Source organism: Carcharodon carcharias, chromosome 6, assembly GCF_017639515.1.
Source record: "Carcharodon carcharias isolate sCarCar2 chromosome 6, sCarCar2.pri, whole genome shotgun sequence".
NCBI classification, from domain to species: Eukaryota; Metazoa; Chordata; class Chondrichthyes; order Lamniformes; family Lamnidae; genus Carcharodon; species Carcharodon carcharias.
Genome location: NC_054472.1, coordinates 122,800,018 through 122,822,482, shown reverse-complemented (window position 1 = coordinate 122,822,482; position 22,465 = coordinate 122,800,018). Strand labels below are relative to the sequence as shown.

Genomic DNA, 22,465 nt, shown 5'->3' with positions numbered 1-22,465 from the left:
ATCTAGTTGTGTGAAGCCCCTTTGGGATGAGCGACCATAACATGATAGAATTCTTCATCAAGATGGAGAGTGACATAGTTGATTCTGAGACTTGGGTCCTGAATCTTAATGGAAACTACGATGGCATGAGGCGTGAGTTGGCTATGATGGATTAGGAAATGTTACTTAAAGGGATGACGGCGGATAGGCAATGGCAAGCGTTCAAAGAGCGCATGGGTGACTGCAACAATTGTTTATTCCTGTCTGGCGCAAAAGTAAAATAGGAAATTTGGCCAAACCATGGCTTACAAGGGAAATTAGAGGTAGTATTAGATCCAAGGAAGAGGCATACAAATTGGCTAGAAAAAACAACCGACCTGAGGATTGGGAGCGCTTTAGAATTCAGCAAAGGAGGACCCAGGAATTGATTAAGAAGGGTAAAATAGAGTACAAGAGTAAGCGGGGAACATAAAAACTGACTGTAAAAGTTTCTATAGGTATGTGAAGAGAAAAAACATTGGTGAAGACAAATGTAGGTCCCTTACAGTCAGAAACAAGGGAATTTATAATGGGGAACAAAGAAATGGCTGACCAACTAAATGCATACTTTGGTTCTTCACAAAGGAGGACACAAATAACATACCAGAAATGTTGGGGAACACAGGGTTTAGTGAGAGGGAGGAACTGAAAGAAATCAGTATTAGTAAAGAAATGGTGTTGGAGAAATTGATGAGATTGAAGGCCGATAAATCCCCAGGGCCTGATAATTTACATCCCAGAGTACTTTAGGAAGTGGCCCTAGAAATAGTGGATGTATTGGTGTTCATCTTCCGAGATTCTATAGACTCTGGAACAGTTCCTACAGATTGGGAGGGTAGCTAATGTAACCCCACTATTTAAAAAGGGAGGCAGAGAGAAAACATGGAGTTATAGACCAGGCAGCCTGACGTCAATAGTGGGGAAAATTCTAGAGTCCATTATAAAAGATTTAATATCTAAGCACTTGGCAAAGTGACAGAATCAGACAGAGTCAGCATGGATTTACAAAAGGGAAATCATGTTTGACAAATCTACTGGAATTTTTCGAAGATGTAACTAGTAGAGTTGATGAGGTTTATTTGGACTTTCAGAAGGCTTTCAACAAAATCCCACATAAGAGATTAGCGTGTAAAATTAAATCGCATAGGATTGGGGGTAGTGTATTGAGATGGATAGAAAACTGGTTGGCAAACAGGAAACAAAGAGTAGAAATAAACAGGTCTTTTTCCGAATGGCAGGCAGTGACTAGTGGGGTACTGCAGGGAATGGTGCTGGGACCCCAGCTATTCACAATATATATTAATGATTTAGATGAGGGAACTAAATGTAATATCTCCAAATTTGCAGATGATACAAAGCTGGGTGGGAGGGTGAGCTGTGAGGAGGATGTAGATGCTTCAGAGTGATTTTGACAAGCTGATTGAGTGGGCAAATGCATGGCAGATGCAGTATAATGTGGGTAAATGTGAGGTTATCCACTGTGGTAGCAAAAACAGGAAGGCAAATTATTATCTGAATGGCAATAAATTGAGAGGGCGGAATGTACAACGAAACCTGAGTGTTCTCGTGAAGATAAGCATGCAGGTGCAGCAGGTAGTAAAGAAGGCAAATGGTATGTTGGCCTTCATAGTGAGAGGATTTGAGTACAGGAGCAATTATGCAGGGCCTTGGTGAGACCACACCTGGAATATTGTGTGCAGTTTTGGTCTCCTTATCTGAAGAAGGATGTTCTTGCTATAGAGGGAGTGCAGCGAAGGTTTACCAGACTGTTTCCTGGGATGGCGGGACTGACATATGAGGAGAGATTGAGTTGGTTAGGATTATATTCGCTGGAGTTCAAGAGAATGGGGGGGTCTCATAGAAACCTATAAAATTCTAACAGGGTGAGACAGGGTAGATGCAGGAAGGATGTTCCCGGTGGCGGGGGAGTCCAGAAAAAGGGGTCACAGTCTGAGGATACAGGGTAGACCATCTAGGACTGAGGTGAGGAGAAATTTCTTCACCCAAAGAGTGGTGAGCCTGTGGAATTCGCTACCACAGGAGGTAGTTGAGGCCATAATATTGTATGTTTTCAAGGAGTTACATAATGCTCTTGGGGTGAAAGGGATCAAAGGACATGGGGAGAAAGCGGGAGCAGGCTATTGAGCTGGATGATCAGCCATGATCATAATGAATGGCGGAGCAGGCTCAAAGGGCCGAATGGCCTACTCCTGCTCCTATTTTCTATGCTTCTGCCCCACAACCAACGGATCCAATCTAAGCCCTGCAGAGCTGTCACGTCCAGTCGTGAATGGTGATGGACAATTAAACAACTCACTGGAGGGGGCTCCACAAATATCACCATCCTCAAGGATGGAGAGGCCCAGCACATCAGTGCTAAAGATAAGGCTGAAGCATATGCAACAATCTTCAGCCAGAAGTGCCGAGTGGATGATCCATCTCCACATCCTCCGGTGGTCCTTAGCATTACAGATGCCAGCCTTCAGCCGATTCGATTCATTCCATGTGATATCAAGAAATGGCTGAAGGCACTGGATACTGCAAAGGCTACGGGCCCTGAGAATATTCCAGCAATAGTACTGAAAACTTGTGCTCCAGAATTTGCTGTGCCCCTAGCCAAGCTGTTTCAGTACAGCTGCAGTCCAGTACGTGACTCCTCAGATACTGAAGTAGTGTGTGTGTGTGTGTGTGTGTGTGTGTGGCGGGGTTACCACTGACCAGAAACTGAACTGGAAGAGGTATATAAATACTGTAGCTACAAGAGCAGGTCAGAGGCTAGGGATCGTGCGATGAGTAACTTGCCTCCTGACTCCCAAAGCCTGTCCGCCATCTACAAGGCGCAAGTCAGGAGTGTGATGGAATAGTCCACAATTGCCTGGATGAATGCAACACTCAAGAAGCTTGACACCATCCACAACAAAGCAGCCCGCTTGATTGGCACATCTACCAACATTCACTCCCTCCACCACTGATGTATAGTAGCAACAGTGTTTACCATCTATAAAATGCACTGCAGGAATTCACCAAGACTCGTTCAACAGCACCTCCCAAATCCATGACCAGTACCATCTACAAGGACAAGGGCAGCAGACACATGGAAACATCACCATCTGGAAGTTCCCCTCCAAGTCACTCACCATCCTGACTTAGAAATATATTGCTGTTTTTTCACTGTCGCTGGGTCAAAATCCTGGAACTCCCTCCCTAACAGCACTGTGGGTGTACCTACACCATATGGACTGCAGCGATTCAAAAAGGCAGCTCTCACCACCACCTTCTCAAGGGCAACTAGGGTTGGGCAATATATGCTGGCCCAGCCAAGGAAGGCATCATCCTGTGGTTCAAAAAAACCGCAAAGGGATAAAGACAGGTGGTGAGTGATCAAGTAAATGAACAAATGTAAAGTTGCGCACTTTAGTTGAAAAGCAGACAAACAAATTTCATAAAAAGACTTGTATTTACATAGCACCTTTCACAACTAGGGGATGTCTCAAAAATATTTTACAGACAATAATGAACTTTTGATGTGCAATCACTGTTGTAAAGGTGAGATAGTGGGAAATGTTGGCAGAGGGACTTGAATATCCTTGTGCATGAATCACAAAGTTAACATGGAGGTACAGCAAGCAATTAAGAAAGTCTGCATTGTGTCAGCCTTTAAGAAGGGACTAGAAAATAAGAGCGAAAAAGCTTTACTGTAAATAAAGGGACCTCACCTGGACTATTTTATACAGTTTTGGTCTCTATCTGTGGAAAGGTATATTTTGAGATAGTGCAACAAAGGTTTCCTAGACTGCTTCCTGGGATAAGGGGATTGTCTCATGAGAAGGGAATAAACAGACTAAGCCCATATTCCCCAGAATTTAGAAGAATGAGAGATGATTTTATTGAAAGGTATAAAATTCTTAAGGGACTTCAAGGTACATATTGGGAGATGTTTCCCCTAACTAGGGAGTATAGAACTAGGGATTACTGTTTCAGAATAAGTGATCAAGTCATTTAGGACTGGATGAGGAGAAATTTCTCCACTCAAAAGGTTTGAATCTTTGGATTTCTCTATCCCAGAGAGTAATGAATCCTCACTCTCTAAGTATATTCAAGACAGGGATCAATCAATTCTTGAATACTGAGGGGTTAAAGGATATGGAGTTAGTGCAGGTGGGTATAGTGAATGTAGAAGATCAATCATGACCATAATGATTTAATGGGAAAGGCTTTCTGATCTTACTTCTAATGTTCTTATAATCAGCAGTAGAGATGGTGGGAAAAAGCTTGGCTGCTTGAAGTGGAAGGGGGAGATATACTAGCACTAGAAAGGAGGTATAAAGACAATCCTTTCCTTGGTTCTTGTGCCTCACCTCTACTGAGAAGCTTAAAAATGCAAATGACTTGGCCATTAGTAATCTAGAGAAGATTATGCAAATGAAACACTTAGTTTAATAACACAGGGTCCTCCAAATAGTATGGGGAAATGTTTTGGGACTTCTTGCCTCTGAAAAACAAATCCTAACAGTGGCCAGGAACCACCATTCCATAATATTTTTCAAGACATTTTTCTTTTGAAACCACTTAACAACTTAAATCCGATTCTTGGTCACTGCTGAGAACTTTCTTATCAGAGGTGGGAGCTTGTAAAGGAATGCAGTTATTTCTTTGGTCTGTGACAGTCATAAGAACTAAGGATTGTGGCTGATCCTGTGATAAAAATGTAGCCAGGAGAGGCAAGAGGGGTAAATGGCTTCAGGCAAGGAGCACAGTAGCACAGCCCATGGAAAAGGAAAACAAAAATAAAAATACCTGGAAAAACTCAGCAGGTCTGGCAGCATCTGTGGAGAGGAAACAGTTAACGTTTCGAGTCCGTATGACTCTTCAACAAAATTAAGTAAAAATAGAAAAGAGGTGAAATATAAGCTGGTTTAAGGGGGAGGGAGGTGGGACAGGTAGAGTTGGATAGAGGGCCAGTGATAGGTGTAGATAGCCAAAAGATGTCATAGACAAAAGGGCAGAGGTGTTGAAGGTGGTGATATTACCTAAGGAATGTGCTAATTAAGGGTAGAAAGCAGGACAAGCAAGGTACAGATAGCCCTAGTGGGGGTTGGGGGTGGGGTGAAGGGAAGGGACTGAAATAGAAAAGGAAGGTGGGAAGACTGGTACGGGTAGGTATAAGTTTAGGTGCATTAGCAAAGTGTTACAGGAAGACAATGTGAACAAATGGGATTTGTATGCATTTGAAACAGTCATATTATTATGCATATTTGACTTCTGAAAACCAGTTAACATAGGAAAAATGGCAGAAACAGGCCATTCAGTCCACCCAATCCATGCTGGTGTTTATGATCAACTTGAGCCTCCCCTCATCCAAATCTACCACCATAACCCTCCATTTCCTCCTCCCTCATATGTAGTTATTATTGAAAGTTTCAACCACTCCACATATAATACAGTAACGTATATGAAGAACAGCTACGTGTAAATTATAAGACAGTGTGCCAATTTACAAGAGGGAGTGAACTGCAATTCAAATTTAACCAGCATATAATTAACAGACAAGGATGCCAACTAAAACAACTTCTCTCAACTGACCAGGGGTCCTGGCCTTCATGATTAAAGCACTTAATGTTTACTTTTGTAATAAGGTCATAGAACTGACCATAGCACCTGTTTGGGGAAGGAGAGGAGAAAGTGTCAGAATTGTCACTCCTGATTGCTTTCCAATGATTTCTTCTGAAATGTGTTCTTGCAAACATTGTGTGGACCGGATCAAGCTTAGTTATAAACCTCACCACAGTAAAAATAACTTGCCTGCAGTTTACTTTCCACATGCACAGTTAAGAGCCACACTCTACAGAGATGTGCTGGAGCTGCAAGCATTTACAGAACTGAGCAGTCATGATTTAGCACCCAAGGCAGCAGAAAGAGGGATATTATTGTTATGATTCACTTTGTGCAATCAAGGGTTATGCTAGTGATTGCGGAGGGTACAAGTGATCAATTATACTGTATTTAAGGCACTCTGGATGTTCTAACATTTAAATCTTTTATACAGAAATTTGTTTCCTGGGCATAAATTCATTTTCATACTGTTACAAAGCTAGATTGTATGAACATGTATTACTAATATGGTCATTTTACGTAAATATTAGTATGAAAGCAAATGGAACAATGCTGTGGTTCTGCAAATTTCAGGTAGATCGTGGGTGAATGTTTCGTTCCCCCCTCAAATATTCAGAACTCCAAAGATATTCCTTCAGGGCAGCAACATAAAAAAATTAAAGAAAGCTGTTTGATAGTTTCTATCGAGTCTCCTTTTGATACCTTGCGTATCTTGTTTTTTGTGCCATATACATTGAAGTCTTTTTAATGAACAGACTCCCATGTTAGAATTGAAGATTTACCAGGAATCTAGTATATGGATGATATTGTAACACATTTGATTCAAGACATAACGTTCAAATGCAGTAATACTGACACATTTGACATCACTGAGATTTTACAGGGTGCCAGTACAAGGTACAGAGTAACTACAAGCACAATAACTAAGAACACAATTTGCTTTGAAAGGTGCTTTTACATCACACCAACTGGAGTCTAATTTCCCAACCATTAAAAGTAATGCACTGCATTTGTGCTCAATTTGCAAAAATTGAAAGAGTGACCTCAACTCCCAATGTTTTTTAGTAGATAAATGCTTAATGTGGGGTAATATTAAATCAAACAAGTCAAAGTTCTAAAGTTAACCCAGGTCTGTGCTAATGCAGCCGATTCCAGCCTGATCCACAGATGGGATGTTGCAATTGGATACTCTATCCCTAAGTTAGAAATGGGACTGGAGAAAATGAACCATTTCTTCCACTACTGATTGTCTAGTGACCCCTGCTGGAAAGTCAACATATCACTTTTGAATGAAAGCAGAATTAGGCTCAGCTGCAGTGCCCTCCAGAGTCAAACAACCTGTCAACATTCACTGTGTCAGTGCATCCATGCAAAATGGCCACTAGGGTGAACCTAGCAATGCCCATGAAATCTCATTTCTACAAAAGGAAGTGCCTTTTTGAGAGAAGGGGAAAATGTGTGTAAAAATGGGGGAGAAGAAATAATTGCAGTGCATGGAGAAGAATATTTACCACATTTACAAATTTATATAACACATTTAAATCAGTAAAACATCCCCAAGTGCTTAACAAGAGCAATGTTGATAAAAAAAAAAGAAACACCAAGGAGAAACACAACTATGAACAAAAGCTTGATCAAAGAAGAGCATTTTAAAAGAAGAGAATGGGGCAGAAGGTGCAAAGATTTATAGAGAATATTGTGGAGCTTCGGGTCAAGGCAGCGAAAGTACAGCTGTCAATGGTGCAGCAAGAGGGTAGAAGCTGAAGAGGGAAGAGACTGCAAAGATATGTACAGCTGGAGGAGGGAAGAGGCTGCAAAGATATGTACAATTGGAGGAGGCTAGAGAGATAGGGAGGAGCGAAGCCATGGAAGGGTATGAAAACAAAGATGATTTTGAAATTGAGGCTGTGTTTGGACTGGGAGCAAATAAAGTTCAGCAAGCACAGGGTGAAGGATGAATGAAATTTAGAATGAGTTAAAATGTAGGCAGCAGATTTTTGGCTGAGCACAAGTTTTTGGAGGGCTGTAGGTGGTAGGCCAGCCAGGAATGCATTAGAATAGTTGCAGAAATGAAAGCCAAAGGCAAGGTAGTTGGGAATTTGAAAGTGTGCTGGCGAATGACTTAAGGCACAAAGGAGAGTTGGGAGAAGATAGGGAAATATGGGCGGCGATAAGTGGTTAGAGATTGCCTTTTCGGTTGTAGTTACGACGGGAGCAGCAAGGCCATTTGAGATAAGATCAAGTGGAAACATACCAGATGTTGAAAATATGATTTGATTTAACCATACCTTGTTGCAAAGATTTGAAACGAACCAAAACTTGCCCTTCCATTTTCATCAGTTTTCTGCAGTTGTGGCGCTGGTGACAGCTTGAGGAAAAGGAAGCCATTTGTTACAGAAGAAAGATTCAATCAGTTTATGACTAAAACAACGGGTCTAAAGAAATCCAAGTAACCCTGCTAGCTCACCTATGTACCATTATGAATTGTGGTCAGTAAACTTTGCTGTTACATAACACCATTGTTTGAAACTTCAAAATCTGAAAAATTGATTTCTACAAAATGTTTCCACAGAATGATTGAAATTCAGCGTCTGCTTTACTATATCCAAGAGGGTGATGAAAGAGGGACTAAGAAACAATACTCTTCTTTTAAGAAACTTTCAGATGTCTTTCTCCCCATCTCACACACCATTGTAGAATATCTTGCCTAGAACACAAGTACACTTTGATGGGAAGCGATGGCACAAAGATCCCAAAATAGCAGTACGTCAACTCCAAATCATAGAGGTCCAGAAGCAAAGTCAAGGTGTGCTAGGAAACATCTTTACCAAACTTCGTTGTGAAGAATGAGGAAGACTACGCATATGACAGATGGTGCACTCTCAAACTCCAAATGCAAGTGATATACCAAAATATGATCTCAGAATCCTACAGCACAGGAGGCCGTTGCTTAGCCCAACACAATTATGCCAGCTTCTTCGACCCCTTTCCCTGGCAAGAACTTTACCCTTTTAGCTTTTACTTATTCAAATATTTATCCACTTTCCTTCTCAAAGCTATTTTGGTTTCTGCTTCTACCACTGTTCACAGTAGGCTTTCAATGTTATAAGTTTTTGTTAAAAAATTTTCTTGACCTCTCCTTTTGTTCTCTAAGTGACGCTGATGTCATACCCTTTAATTACTGACTTAATGATGAGGAAAATAGTTTTACCACAGTTTAATCTTATTAAACCCGCGAACATCCATCAGATATCCTTTTGTCCTTCTTGGAGAGAAGCCCTGTTTTTCTAGTAAACCCTCATAATTAAAACATTCCACTTCAGGTGTCAGCTTAGCAAACCTCTTCTTTACGCTCAACATTTTTCCTGTAGTAGCAGCCCAAAAGTGAAAGCTTTCTAACCACATTCTATCCAATTATCAGCAAGGTTACCATTTACTTTTATTGCTTTGACACTATGCCTTTATTTAGCCCTAACAGCATTGTGGGTGCACCTACACCAGAAGGATTTCAGCAGTTCAAGACGACAGCTCGCCACCACCTTCTCAAGGGTAATTAGGGATGGGCAACAAATGTTGGCCTTGTCAGTGATGCTTATATCCCATAAAAGAAAATAGAAATCTCAAGATCCCATATGTTGCTTTTAAAAAAACCATCAAATTTTAAAGATTTCTGTTCCAGGTTATCTAAGCCCCCTATAATCCATGATGAGTTGACCAATGGCAGTAAATACTGACTCCAGGTGGATAACCATGGCTATATGCTCTAGTCCAAAAAACATCAACAACTTATTTTCTACCCATTAGCCAACTTCGTATCCATATGGTTACATTTCCTCTAATATTTTGAATTTCCACATTATTAACAAGCCTTGTGACACCTCAGCAAATGCTAAAAATCATACACAATATTCACCATCTTTTCTTTTTAATATAGTAATTTCCTCAGAACACTCAAATTTGCAATTCTTGTCATTCAAATCCATTCTTGGCTATCCTTAATTAGACCATATTTTTCAGCGAATTAATTTTATACTGTATTAAGCCTCTAGCAGCTTACTCACTACCAATGTTATTTGACCCTTCTGTTTTATTATAAGACGTTCTCCTGGCAGGCTTTGTGACAACTACTGTAACCAAGATATTTGAAAGATCGTGATTAGAGGAAGGGAAATATTTTACTGCATCACAGCAAAATCTGTCAGTCAGTCACACAAGTTGGTTTTATTCTTACACTGTGACTACAGTGCTGAATATTTTCTTATGCTTTGCAACAGAATGACTGGTCTCAAACCAAGACCTTAAACTCAACTAAAAAATGGAGAAGGGTGCCTCCAACAGACGACCAACCGCTTCTTTCACTAGTGGTCTGTTAATTTAAAATTGAAACTTGAATCAAGAATATAGAATGGAACCATTACACTACAAAGAAAACCTGAAGATTTATCCTCTTTTATCTTCCCTTCCTTTTACCTTTAACCATAAATAAGTGAACATCATAATATTTATATTTGACTCCAAACACTTCACATTTTTCATTTTCAATGTATTTCTGAATTGTAGCTTTCAAATGAACTTTTCCATTGAGTTAATTGAATAAATACAGTAACTACTCAAAAACACAAGGTGGATAAAATAACTTAGGAGTCCAGTTGAATAATAGCATGATCATCCACCACTCATCATTATTAAATTGAACTGAATGAACAGCGCAAAATCCTGTAAGAACTATTATACTCAAGTCATCTCATATATATTACTTCCTTCATACTGCTTCACTTACAGTAGGAGGCAAGCTGATAAATAAATCAAGACTATGGAGGGGCACGTTTATATCCATGTGTCACTAATTTAAATATGCCTCAAGCTGTAAATTCCAATATGCCTTGCTCTTCTCATTTAGGACTCATCACTAACAAGGCCCTTTCCAAACCAAGGATATTTGAAAGATTATGATCAGAACAATAGAAGTATTTTACTGCATCAAGCAAAATCTATCACAGACAAGTTGGTTTCATTTTTTTCCACTGTGACTACAGCAGTGCTATACCAGCAGTGGTTAAAGATCAAGACTATTAGGAGGATAAATCTCCAAGTTTTCTACTGTAGTGTAACATAACCATTCTTTAAAATTGCAGCTTGAATCATGAATAAAGTTACAGACAACTACTCAAATCAAAGAAACAGTTGGTCATCTGTTTTTAGAGTACGCAATTGCCAGGTGGTCAAAAGCATTTTTCTTCACTTATTAGTTGCGGCAAAGGTCTTGATTTGAGTGCCGCCATTTCATTTCCAAAACACAAAACAGAAGAAACCAAAGGAATGTATGTGCAAATTGGATTACATTTCTTGGTCTTTGGGGCTGTATCACTAGAGCTCAGGTTAAACACTTCTATTAGTACTTCCTGCACGCATTGTAAAACATGTTTTTAGGAATAAACATTCTTAGCCTTCACATGCAGGAAAATCTGTCACATTTTTTCCCGAGTTTGTGATTCAATCATGTTAATGGTGCTATAAATTTTAAATTTTGCAGCCAATATAGTATCAGTAAATTTCTTACCTTTAGGCCACTTTCTTTTAGCAGGACAACTTTAATCATAGGTTCAGGAGAAGGATTCCCCCAAGCATCACAAAGCTGGACAACCAAAGGCTTATCAAGAGCCTTACCATTGACAACTGAGAGGGGCTAAAAATAAAAATATAGTTAAGGTAGCTACACCACAAAAGGCAGTAGTTTTTCCTTAATGTCAAATTTCAACCAAATTCCTCACAAAAATGAACTGATAGTCATACTAAGCACCTTCAATGTAGTTTATCATAGTTGAATCTCCAAAAACAAATCAATGATCCATCATCCAAATGTACACACGGACACTACATCACTAGAGTATGGGGCTTAAGAGTGCACTTATGAATGCAAGATTTGCTGCTCAGTCGTGTAAGAAAAGTACTGCAATAATCATAGGAGACTTGAATCTTCATGGACAAACCAAATTGGCAAAGGCAGCCTAAAGGGCGAGTTCACTGTGTATTCAGGGCAGTTTCTCGTATTTGGACAGTATCTTAGAATAATACATTCTGGAGCCAAACTGGGAATATGCTATTTTAGACAGGATTAATTAATGATCTCATAGTAAAGGATCCTCTAAGAAAGAGATATCATAATGTAATGAATTTCAGATTCAGTTTGAGGGTGAAAAACTTGGGTGTAACTATTATGTAACTAGTGTCATAAACTTAAATAAAAGCAATATAGGTATGAAGGCAGAGTTGACTAAAGTGGACTGGGAAAATACATTAGAGGGTAATATGGTAGATAATCAGTGGCAGTCAATTAAGTAGATATATCATAATTCTTGAAGATATATACCATTGGAAAATAAAGAAACTAAGAGGAGGATGAACCATCCATGGCTAACTGAGGAAGTGAGTATGCTATCAAATTGAAAGAAAAGGGCATACAGTGCTGCAAAGATCAGTGGTAGGCCAGAAGATTGGAAAGGTTTTAGGAAAAAGCAATGGATGATTAAAAAGTAGAGGGAACAAATAAATTGAAAGTAAACTAGTAAGGAATATAAAAATAGACAGCAAAAGACTTCTACAAGTATATACAAGGAAAAGGGCAGCTAAAGTAAATGTTGGTCCCTTTGAGGATGAGACTGGAGAATTAATAATGGGAGACACAGAATTGGCAGAGACTTTGAACAAATATTTTGTACGTCTTCATGGTTGCAGACATCAAAAGCATCCCAATAATAGTAGAAAATCAAAGGATAAAAGGGAGGAACTCAAAACAATTATCACGTGAGAAAAAGTACTAGGAAAACTAAAGGGACTAAAGGCTGACAAGTCCCCTGGACCCCATGGCCTGCATCCTAGGGTCTTAAACGAAGCAGCTGCAGATATACTGAATGCACTGGTTGTAATCTTCTAAGATTCCCTAGATTTGGCAAGGGTCCAACAGATTGGAATGCCACAAAGGTAATGCCCTATTCAAGAAAGGAGGAAGACAGAAAGCAGGAAACAATAGGCTTATTAGTCTTCTATTTGCCATTGAGAAAATGCTGGAATCCATCATTAAGGAAGCAATATCAGGACATTTAGAATCAAGCACAGCAAACATGGTTTATAAAGGGAAATCATGTTTGACAAAATTAAGAGTTCTTTGAGGATGTAACAAGCAAGGTGGATAAAAGAGAACCAGGTGATGTTGTTTATTTGGATTTCCAAAATGCATTCAGTAAAGTGCCACATAAAAGGTTACAACAAAGATAAGAGCTCATTGTGTTGGGGGTAATATATTAGCATGGATAGAGGTTTGGTTAACAGGCAACATGGTCAGGATAAAAACAAAAATATCTGGAAAAACTCAACAGGTCTGGCAGCATCTGCAGAGAGGAGCACAGTTAATGTTTCAAGTCCGAATGATCCTTCAACAGAACTAAGTAAAAATAGAAAAGAGGTGAAATGTAAGCTGGTTTAAGGGCGGGGAGCTGGATAGAGAGCCAGTGATAGATGGAGATAACCAAAAGATATTAGTTCTGTTGAAGGGTTATCCAGACTCGAAACGTTAACTGCGCTCCTCTCCGCAGATGCTGCTGAGTTTTTCCAGGTATTTTTGTTTTTGTTTTGGATTTCCAGCATCCGCAGTTTTTTGCTTTTGAGCTGCCTCAGGGAGATTAGTTCAATTATGAAAAGTTTAATAAAGAAAAAAAATTATTCAGACATGTCCCCGAATGTGACAGTGTCACATGAGTTGGGACATGTCAATGAATTTTAATAAAGAATTTTATTGGATCTATAAACACTTCATGAAACCTCATCCCACCCGTGGGTGAGGTTTTGTGATAAATGCGAAGGCCGCCTGGGCTCTTTGTCTGCCCACCAACCTTAAGGTTGGATGGGCAGCTCTGTTAATTCTTTTAATTAGTTTTTAAATGGCCTTGATAGGCCTTTAACAGTTTGGTGGGTGCGCAGCCGACTCCGGTGCACGCCCGCCGAACTGAAAATCGGATTGACGCACGGTGACGCTGGGACGCACGCTCAACGTCACCACGCGTCACTTTATGTGTCAGCGAGCAGGGCCCGCCCCCGCACATCGACCAGAAAATTCAGGCCATAGAATCAAAGTCACAGTCACATCAGACATGATCTTACAGAACAGCAGGGCACACTTGAAGGGTTGAATGGCTTACTCCTGTTCCCATTTCTTAAGACCTCAAGATGTTGGCAGTAATTTATTAGGATGAAAGGAGGGTTTACTAATGAACAGAAAATAGTGTGTCACAATAAATGGGCCATTTTCCGGTTAGCAACCCGTAATTAGTGGAGTGCCACAGCAATCAGTACTGGGAGCTCAACTATTTACAATCTATATTAATGACTTGGATGAAGGAACTGAGTGTATTGCAGCTAAGTTTGCTGACTAAAGAAAGATAGTGGGAAAGCAAGTTCTGAGGACACAGTCTCACGTTAAGTGAGTGGGTAAAAATTTGGCAGACAGAATATAACGTGGAAAAATGTGAGGGTATCCATTTTGGTAGGAAAATTGAAGCATGAAATATTTAAATGGCGAAAGACTATAGAATGTTGTGGTACAGAAGACTGTGGGTGGCTTCATACACAAAAACAGTTAGCATGCAGGTACAGCAAGTAATTAGGAAGGCAAATGGAATGCCTTTGTTGCAAGGGGGTTGAAGTATAAAAGTAGAAAAGTCCTCCTACAACTGAAAGGACATTGGTGAGATCACAGCCAGAGAACTGTGCAGAGTTTTGGTCTCCTTATTTAAGGAGGGATATACTTGTATTAGAGGCAGTTCAGAGGTTTAATAGATTGATTCCTGGGATGAAGAGGTTTGTCTTATGAGGAAAGTTTGAACAGGTTGGGCCTATATTCATTAGAATTTATAAGAATGAGAGGTGATCTTATTGAAACATAAGATTCTGAGGGGGATTTAACGGGATTGTTGCTGAGAGGATGTTTCCTGTTGTGGGGGAAAGCTAGAACTAAGTGGCATAGTTTCAGAATAAGGAGTCACTCATTTGAGACTCAGTTGAGGAGGAATTTCTTTGCTTCAAGGATTGTGATTCTTTGGAATTCTCTACCCAGAAAACTGTGGAGGCAGAGTCATTAAATTAATTCACAGCTGAGATAGACACATACATGACACATGCTTAAGTCAAAGTTAGGGGGAGCAGGTAGAAAAGTGGAGATGAGGTCAACATTTGATCAACCGTTATATTATCAAATGGCGAAACATGCTGGTGGGGAATGTGACCTACTCCTGTTCCTGTTTCTCATGTACAAAACATTGTCCTTAAAACTGCAGTTCTGAAGGGGCTGGCACTGGAGAATCAGGTAAGAGGAAGAAAGAGTTAGAATCGGAGCTTTTAAGTGAGATGAAGAATTGTATTAAGTTTTATAATTTCTCTCTATTATAAAGTTCATGGTACATACATTTTATCATTTAATAATAAGTATTTTGAAAGCTTTATTTTGGGTTAGCTAGGTTTTCAATCAAATAGTAATGAGATCATACAAGGTATATTTTCTCTAGATGGTACATTTTCTATGGCATATTACACTCACCTAACTGCAGGAAACTGAAATATAGGCTAGGAACAGCAAACACTTAGCGACCGCTAAGCATGGGGAGATAATATGCATTTTATCCAGTTAAAACCATGCTGCATCTCAGCACAAGGCACTAAGCTTGTTCAATTAAAGCCATCATATCAGGGAATTTACCTGATGGATTATTTGTGGCCAAGCGTGGGAACAAATTCCAACAAGTCATTGCTAAAAAAAGAGAAGCTTTTTGTCTTGCACTCATTAGGACAGATTGGCAAGTATACCAATTGTAAAGGGAACAATAATTTACAATGCATGAGAAGAGAGTACTGATTGATTGGCAGATGGACTCTGATTGGTAGAGGCATTGCCACAGAGAATGCACCAGGGAACAGATAACTGCCAAGCTTTTGTTTAAATTCAAACCAGGCAGGTCAACTCTGATCTCGACCTAAACAAAAACAGAATTACCTGGAAAAACTCAGCAGGTCTGGCAGCATCGGCGGAGAAGAAAAGAGTTGACGTTTCGAGTCCTCATGACCCTTCGACCGAACTCGGTCGAAGGGTCATGAGGACTCGAAACGTCAACTCTTTTCTTCTCCGCCGATGCTGCCAGACCTGCTGAGTTTTTCCAGGTAATTCTGTTTTTGTTTAGGTCGAGATCAGAGTTGACCTGCCTGGTTTGAATTTAAACAAAAGCTTGGCAGTTATCTGTTCCCTGGTGCATTCTCTGCGACAATGCCTCTACCAATCAGAGTCCATCTGCCAATCAATCAGTACTCTCTTCTCATGCAGTATAAATTGGTGTTCCCTTTACAATTGGTATTCTTGCCAATTCTGTCCTGATTACAAATCAAAGAGCTTCTATAGCATGTCTATTTTTTTCAGCAATGCTGAAGTTCTGTACTGCCAAACAGCTATAATGAGTTAATTGTTATCAGTTCTACAAATCTGCCAAACTCAGGTTATTGGATAAACAAAGTCACCTATAATACAACTGCTGGCAAGAAAATTGCTCTCAGGTTCATAGTATTTGTGAACAACTTCAAAAATTACATTTGCCTAAATAAAAGGATTTAAAAGCATCCCAATACTCAAATAATCTAAGTGCTCAATCCTACCTCTTCTGTATTTCCCCATTCAGGGATGGTAATTTGGGTTGGGGGTCCTGCAGTCAGGTGAATTCTTACATAATCCACAAAATCACGCCACGCAAAACAAAGTTCTTTTTGGCCAGTGGCGCCAGGCATAAACTTTATTCCCCGGGCAATCATACACAGGCCATTTTCCTACGAAGAGACAAAAAAGTTTGCATTTATATGGCATCTTTCATTTCCACAAAGTCTCTCACTTCACTGCCAATGAATTATTTTTTCAGAACATCTACTTTCTATTTAAGGTAAAATACTTTTATATACATCTATGAGAGTCAAACTTTGTATGGACACAGGTGCTTTTCTAAAAGCTTCTCAACAAAACTACCACAGAATTAATCCATCATCTACTCAATAAGCATTAATATTGGATAATTATAAACATATACTCTGAACAGGCTTTAATTTCACTGGACTGAATATTTTTTATGCCCATATCACTTGTACATTACAAACTAAATTTTCTGCTGTTCAGTTATATAAACTTTAAATCAATAACAAAACAAGCATATTTTTTTTCAATCAAATGTAGCATTTGATCTAATACCACATAATATACTTATTGACAAAACTAAAGGGCAAGGGCAACATGATATAAAACTGACTAAGAGACACAAGGCAGAGGATAATGGTGACATATTGTTCAGACTGATGGAAGTATACAAGGTATCTCCTTGGGGCTATTAGGACTGCTACACTTGATAAATATTACTGTATTACTGTCCTGGACTTGAGGATAAAGGGAATAATTTCAAAGTTTACAAATGTCAGAAAAACTTGGAAATGTAGTAACCATTGAGAAAGATAATGGCAGGCTTCAGGAGGACACAGGCTGGAGAAGTGGGAAGGCACATGCCAGATGAAATTTAAAGCATTAAGTGTAAAGCGATGCATTTTGGGAAGAAAAGTACAGAGAGGCAACAAAACCAAATAGTACAATTTTAAAGAGGGTGCAGGAACAGAGGCTAAAAAGTTCACATACATATATTTTTGAAGGTGACAAAACAAGTTGATAGGGTTCTTAAAACACAGGGTTCTGGACTTTATAAACAGACGCATAGAGCACAAAAGCAAGAAAGTTATGCTAAACCTTTATAAATCACTGGTTAGGCCTCAGCTGTAGTACAGTACCCAAACCTGGGCACCAAACCATAGGAAGTTGTAGCCTAGGAGAAGATTTCCTGGAATGATATTAGAGATGAGGGATTTTAGTTATGTGGAGAGACCAGAGAAGCTGGAATTGTTCATGTTACAGCAATGAAGGCTAATGGCCAATTTAATATGTTGGGTTCCTCCAACATGGAACAGAAACCCAACCCTGTATATATTTAAAACTTTATCCTTATTACTATTTCTTATTTTTAAACTGGACTATTCTGCTGAACACAACAATTAATGTGGTTGACTCTTTCTGGAAATTATCCCCCAACAATCTCCAGAACAAAAGCATTCTCTTCTCATTTTAGGGAATGTCACACCTTGTTATGCCTTAGGAGCTTTTAACATAGTACCTGGGACTGCACTGAGGAGCTACAGAGATTCCATTTGCATTTAATAAGCCAACCTTGCTTAGAGTCTATGGGTCTGTTGAGATAATGGCTTCCCAAATATCAGACTCTCAATACAAATGGCTGAGACATTATCAGTCCTGAAAACAGAGCCAAATTCCAGATGCTAGATAAACATCCTTTGATAAAGTCACTGTGGAGGAGGGTCACATGACTCAAGACTCTGGCTTTTTGATCAGTTTAACATTACCTTCCTGAGCTATGCAGCCAGTCTAACATTCAACTGGCAGGCCAAACAGAAACAAGTTCTGTCCGGGTTGGACCACCAGCCCATCTAGCCTGATTCTACTCAAAGATTTGGTATCATCGCCTACAGAACTGACGCAATCTCTGCATGCCAACTTCATCTTGTGACGTCAACACCACCGGAAAAAGTGAATCTTACAACACTGGTCTCCAGCCAGCCAACCATCGAATGTTATGTGAAAGGCTTTCTCATTGGACTCTGACTCTGGAACTCATGTAAACCAATAATCAGTTTTTCTGTGGTCCTTGTACTTAAACCTCCTTGCCTCTATTGCTCTCTTTACTGTGTGAATGCAGAATAGCAAATTGCGAACACTCCTTTTCATGGGTTTTGAATGTGTAAAAGTAAACTAACCTTCTGAGTTAATCCTAGCTCGAGTTTGCTGTAGGGTTATTAGTAAGATTGGATCACACAAAAAAGAGGTTTGGGAAATATGACACCGCTTATTTTAAAAAAATTCAAAAATGCCTTCTGTTTACATAAAAGCAAAATTTAACATTGAATTCAAGAACTTCAGACCATGAACACTCTCCTCTATCCTCACTCTTTTTTTCAATATTCATTTTTATTTTTAATATTTATTCACTTATTTTTATTTATTTTCATTTTTATTCATAGTTTTATCCCCATCTTTTATCCTATTTTCAATCTTGCCCCCCCCATCCCCACAAGGGCCACCTGTCACTTGTTCCTGTTGTTGTTTTCAGAGTACTTACCCTTGTCCTGCTTTTATCACATTTTACTTTCTTACCTTAATGCCACTATCAGCACCACCCTTAGCCCTTACCACTACCTTTAACACCTGTTTGTCCTTTTGTTCATGACATCTTTGTCAATCTCTCCTTTGTCCCCACCTTCTATACAGTTTCACCTGTTTCACCCTCCCCCCTATAACAGTATAAGTTTCAACACATTTTTACTTTTCTTCAGTTCTGAAGAGTCATACGGACTTGAAAAGTTAACTGCTTTTCTCGCAACAGATGCTGGTAGACCTCTGAGTTTTCCCAGCACTTTCTGTTTATCAACAAATGGGAATGCAGTGTTGCTTGAATTGTTCTCCTCCTGTCTGTAACAAATAGAACTGTTCAAAATTATGAAGGGTTAATATGGTAAATAAGGGAAAAAAAGTTTCCACTGAAGCAAGTCAGTAACCAGAAGACACAGATTTACAGTAATTGGCACAAGAGCCAGGGGAGAGATGAAGAGGCTTTTTTTAAAAACACAAAGTTTTTATTATTTAGAATACACTGCCTGAAAGGGTAGCGTGGCAGAAAATTCAATATTAACCTAGAAAAGGGAACTGGATAGGACAACGATTGAGGTCACTAGTTGTGGTTCATTTGCAACTGCTTTTATGAATGAAATAAAACCAATACCATGCTTTACTAGGATGTAGTGCCTGACATAGATCCAACTGAAGAATTCGATACGGGAAAAAAAGTTGCTCTCCAATGAAATTCCACTTCAACTTTAAAAGGGCAACCCAAAATATTGGATACGTGAGACATGTACGAGTACCTACCTAGAAATTATAAGTAAAGTGAAACTACTTTAGTTTTCTATGTGATGGTTCCAAATAGACAAATGCGAACCAACGGGCGAAATTTTCCGTCGGATTGCCACTCCATTCCTTTTAACTTACTCTGGGATTTCTTGTCCAGACTTCCACCCAGGCCTACTGAGACATGTACAGCGCAGCAGCTCCTGGAGTCTTTTCTGTGCAGTGCAGAATCAATGGGGGAAGTGAAACTATGCCCTCCTTTTATGACACGAGCTGCCGTAAACTGGTAAGTTTAAAGGTTCCAGCCACTTTGATAGAAGAGAAGGCAAGTGTGTAAGGTAAGTGGGAAGGATGGGTCAGGAGAAGTAGTTGGGGATGGGGCAGTAGTCAGAGGGTGGGGGTGGGGGAGGGGGTGGTGGTCAGTACAATAGCTTACCCAGAATTTAGATGTGGTTTTATTCCTTCTAACCTCTCCCAGGTAACTATTCTGCTCGGAGAGTCGGAACCATCCAGAGTCACCGATTTATACTGGAGTGTCAAATGGTTCCAGGTGCAGGGTAACTGCCCAACAGAAATTTAAACTTCCTGGGCAATTCCCACAGTCCTTCCCTGGACTTCTGAGGGGACACCCAGCGCATCTTCTGGGGTACAACCCCCACCCCCTCTGGGAATGGAAGACCTGGGTCAACATTTTTTGTGAAGAGAGCAGTGAAAAAACTACTGCTGCTAAAAGAAGATGAAAGGTTGGATAACATCGTTTGTGAGAGAGCAGGGCAAACACATATTGCAATGATGGCATGCTCAGGGCTCTGAAAAAGGACTCTCTCTCTCCACCTCTAATCTTGTTTTGAATAATGGGTAGTGATATTTTGCCTTCTTCCCCTTGCTCTGAATGATGGATACCGATGGTTCATGAAAAAAACGAGGAAGAACCAGCTATGCCATGAAATAAATTTTGCAATTAATTAAGCAGCATCAAACTTAATTCAGTTTAAAAGCAATAGCTCCCAGTAAAAGGCAGAGTGCTAAGTTTCTTGAATCATGACTATGTGGCGTACCTGCCAAGTGATTTTCAGATTACTCTTGTCAAGTCCTTCTCCAGCTATTCCCAGTAAATTTACACAAGAGGATGTTAGAGTTTGAATCTGATTGCCATGACGATCAGTAAGTGTTGAATCTAAGAAATGAAAATCGATATAATATTTTACATTTAGGGAGAACTTTAAGAATTTATCCACAACCTGTCTTAAAAAACCTTGTGGTTATGATAAAAATATCAATGAGTACAGTATTACTTTACAATCAAAATTTGCTAGCTTTCCACAATTCATCATCTTTTCTAACTCCTCAGCTATGAAAAATTGTCAGCCTCCGGTCTAGAACAAAGAACAGATCAACAAAATTGTATGGTTTTTATTTTGTTGTGTCGACCATATAATGCGCAGAAATTAAAACTTACCTAGACTTGGTATATTTTGCCTGAATCAACCACAAGGAAACCTAGGCAGACCACCCTTCAAATCATGCACTGTAATCTTCCTCAATATGCTATAAAAATATAAAATGCTCTTTTTCTGTTTTTCTTTCAGATTTCCAGCATCCGTAGTACTTTGCTTTTATGCCATAAAAATAATTGATTTAAACCACATTGTTACCTCTGACTGAAGGAAGCAGCAATGAGGCCCCAAGTAACAAAAAGAGCATTGAAACTAATATATCTTTTTAAAGCAAGAGGGGTAATTAAAAAAACACTATAGCGTTAGAGTAAGAGGGCATTTAAATATAACCAAATACATGAAAAAGTGACTTGTATCCAAAGGAGGATAAAAATGAGTTGACCAGAAGCAAGCTAATAAAAGGTACAGCTCAGGAGCCTCATGCCAAATTGTGAAAAATAAATCTTATATTGATCAGAGGGGCATGCAGTTAACCTCCAAATCCAAAGTACACAAATTTCTGATAAGCCTTTATGGCAAGTATAAGAACTACATGCTGGAAAAATTGCAGCTGCAACAGAAGAAAAACCCAAACCATGAGACATGACTGTGAACAAGCCTTTACATTTAACAGATGAAGTGAAATCACCGTACCAAAATAGTGACTTTTTAAAAAAGCACCAATGCTTCTAACAATTTTCTCTTATCACTGTACCCCACCACAACACACACCCCTCCCCCCACTCCACCACCAAGGAAATGAGGGTAATTCCTAATTTTGTGGGCAAAATATCATTTACTAAAACCGCAAAGAAATTCTGTAATATTCTTCAACATAGCTGAACTCCATTTCTTGGAAATGAATAGTTCACGTTAAACAGATGGCAAAACTGGCAGATGTCAAGGTGGCTTCAGAAAACCAAATGCTTGTGCTTAGGTTTGCACTTCATTTTCAATCTTAAACTATAACAATCCGTTACAATTTTAACTGAATAGGTATATTTACATTAAGAGGTTAATGAGATGGCTCTATAGTACAATCAAAGAAATTGGGATGCTGCACACCAAGTTATTTTAGCATGCACCTACAACTAAAGAAAGCCTGATTTGGAAGTCAAGCTGTTTTTAACCTGATGTACCAGTAGAATTCCCACAAGTACTCAGATGTGGAATCTTAAAATGAATCAGCAATTAAAATATTACCAGTATAGTAATTAAAAATACATTTCAAAACAAACAACTTACGTATTTCTCCTTGTAGCTCTTCGCCCATCTGAACAGTACTTAATCCTTTCAAGGAACATTTTAAAAGTCTAGGTTCATCTGGCTGTGGCCTAAAAAATGTTACAAATTGCAC

General features: G+C 39.3%; 1 protein-coding gene across 1 annotated transcript in view; it reads right to left on the bottom strand.

Moving 5' to 3' along the window:
* smchd1 (structural maintenance of chromosomes flexible hinge domain containing 1) overlaps window positions 1-22,465 on the bottom strand; it is a 215,627-nt gene that overhangs the window by 86,521 nt on the left and 106,641 nt on the right. The window contains exons 27-31 of the mRNA XM_041189810.1: window positions 22,354-22,442; window positions 20,731-20,849; window positions 16,324-16,491; window positions 11,192-11,317; window positions 7,920-7,999 (exon numbers count right to left, since the gene is read on the bottom strand). Coding sequence (XP_041045744.1) covers window positions 7,920-7,999; window positions 11,192-11,317; window positions 16,324-16,491; window positions 20,731-20,849; window positions 22,354-22,442 — 582 coding nt within the window. The remainder of the gene's footprint in view (window positions 1-7,919; window positions 8,000-11,191; window positions 11,318-16,323; window positions 16,492-20,730; window positions 20,850-22,353; window positions 22,443-22,465) is intronic.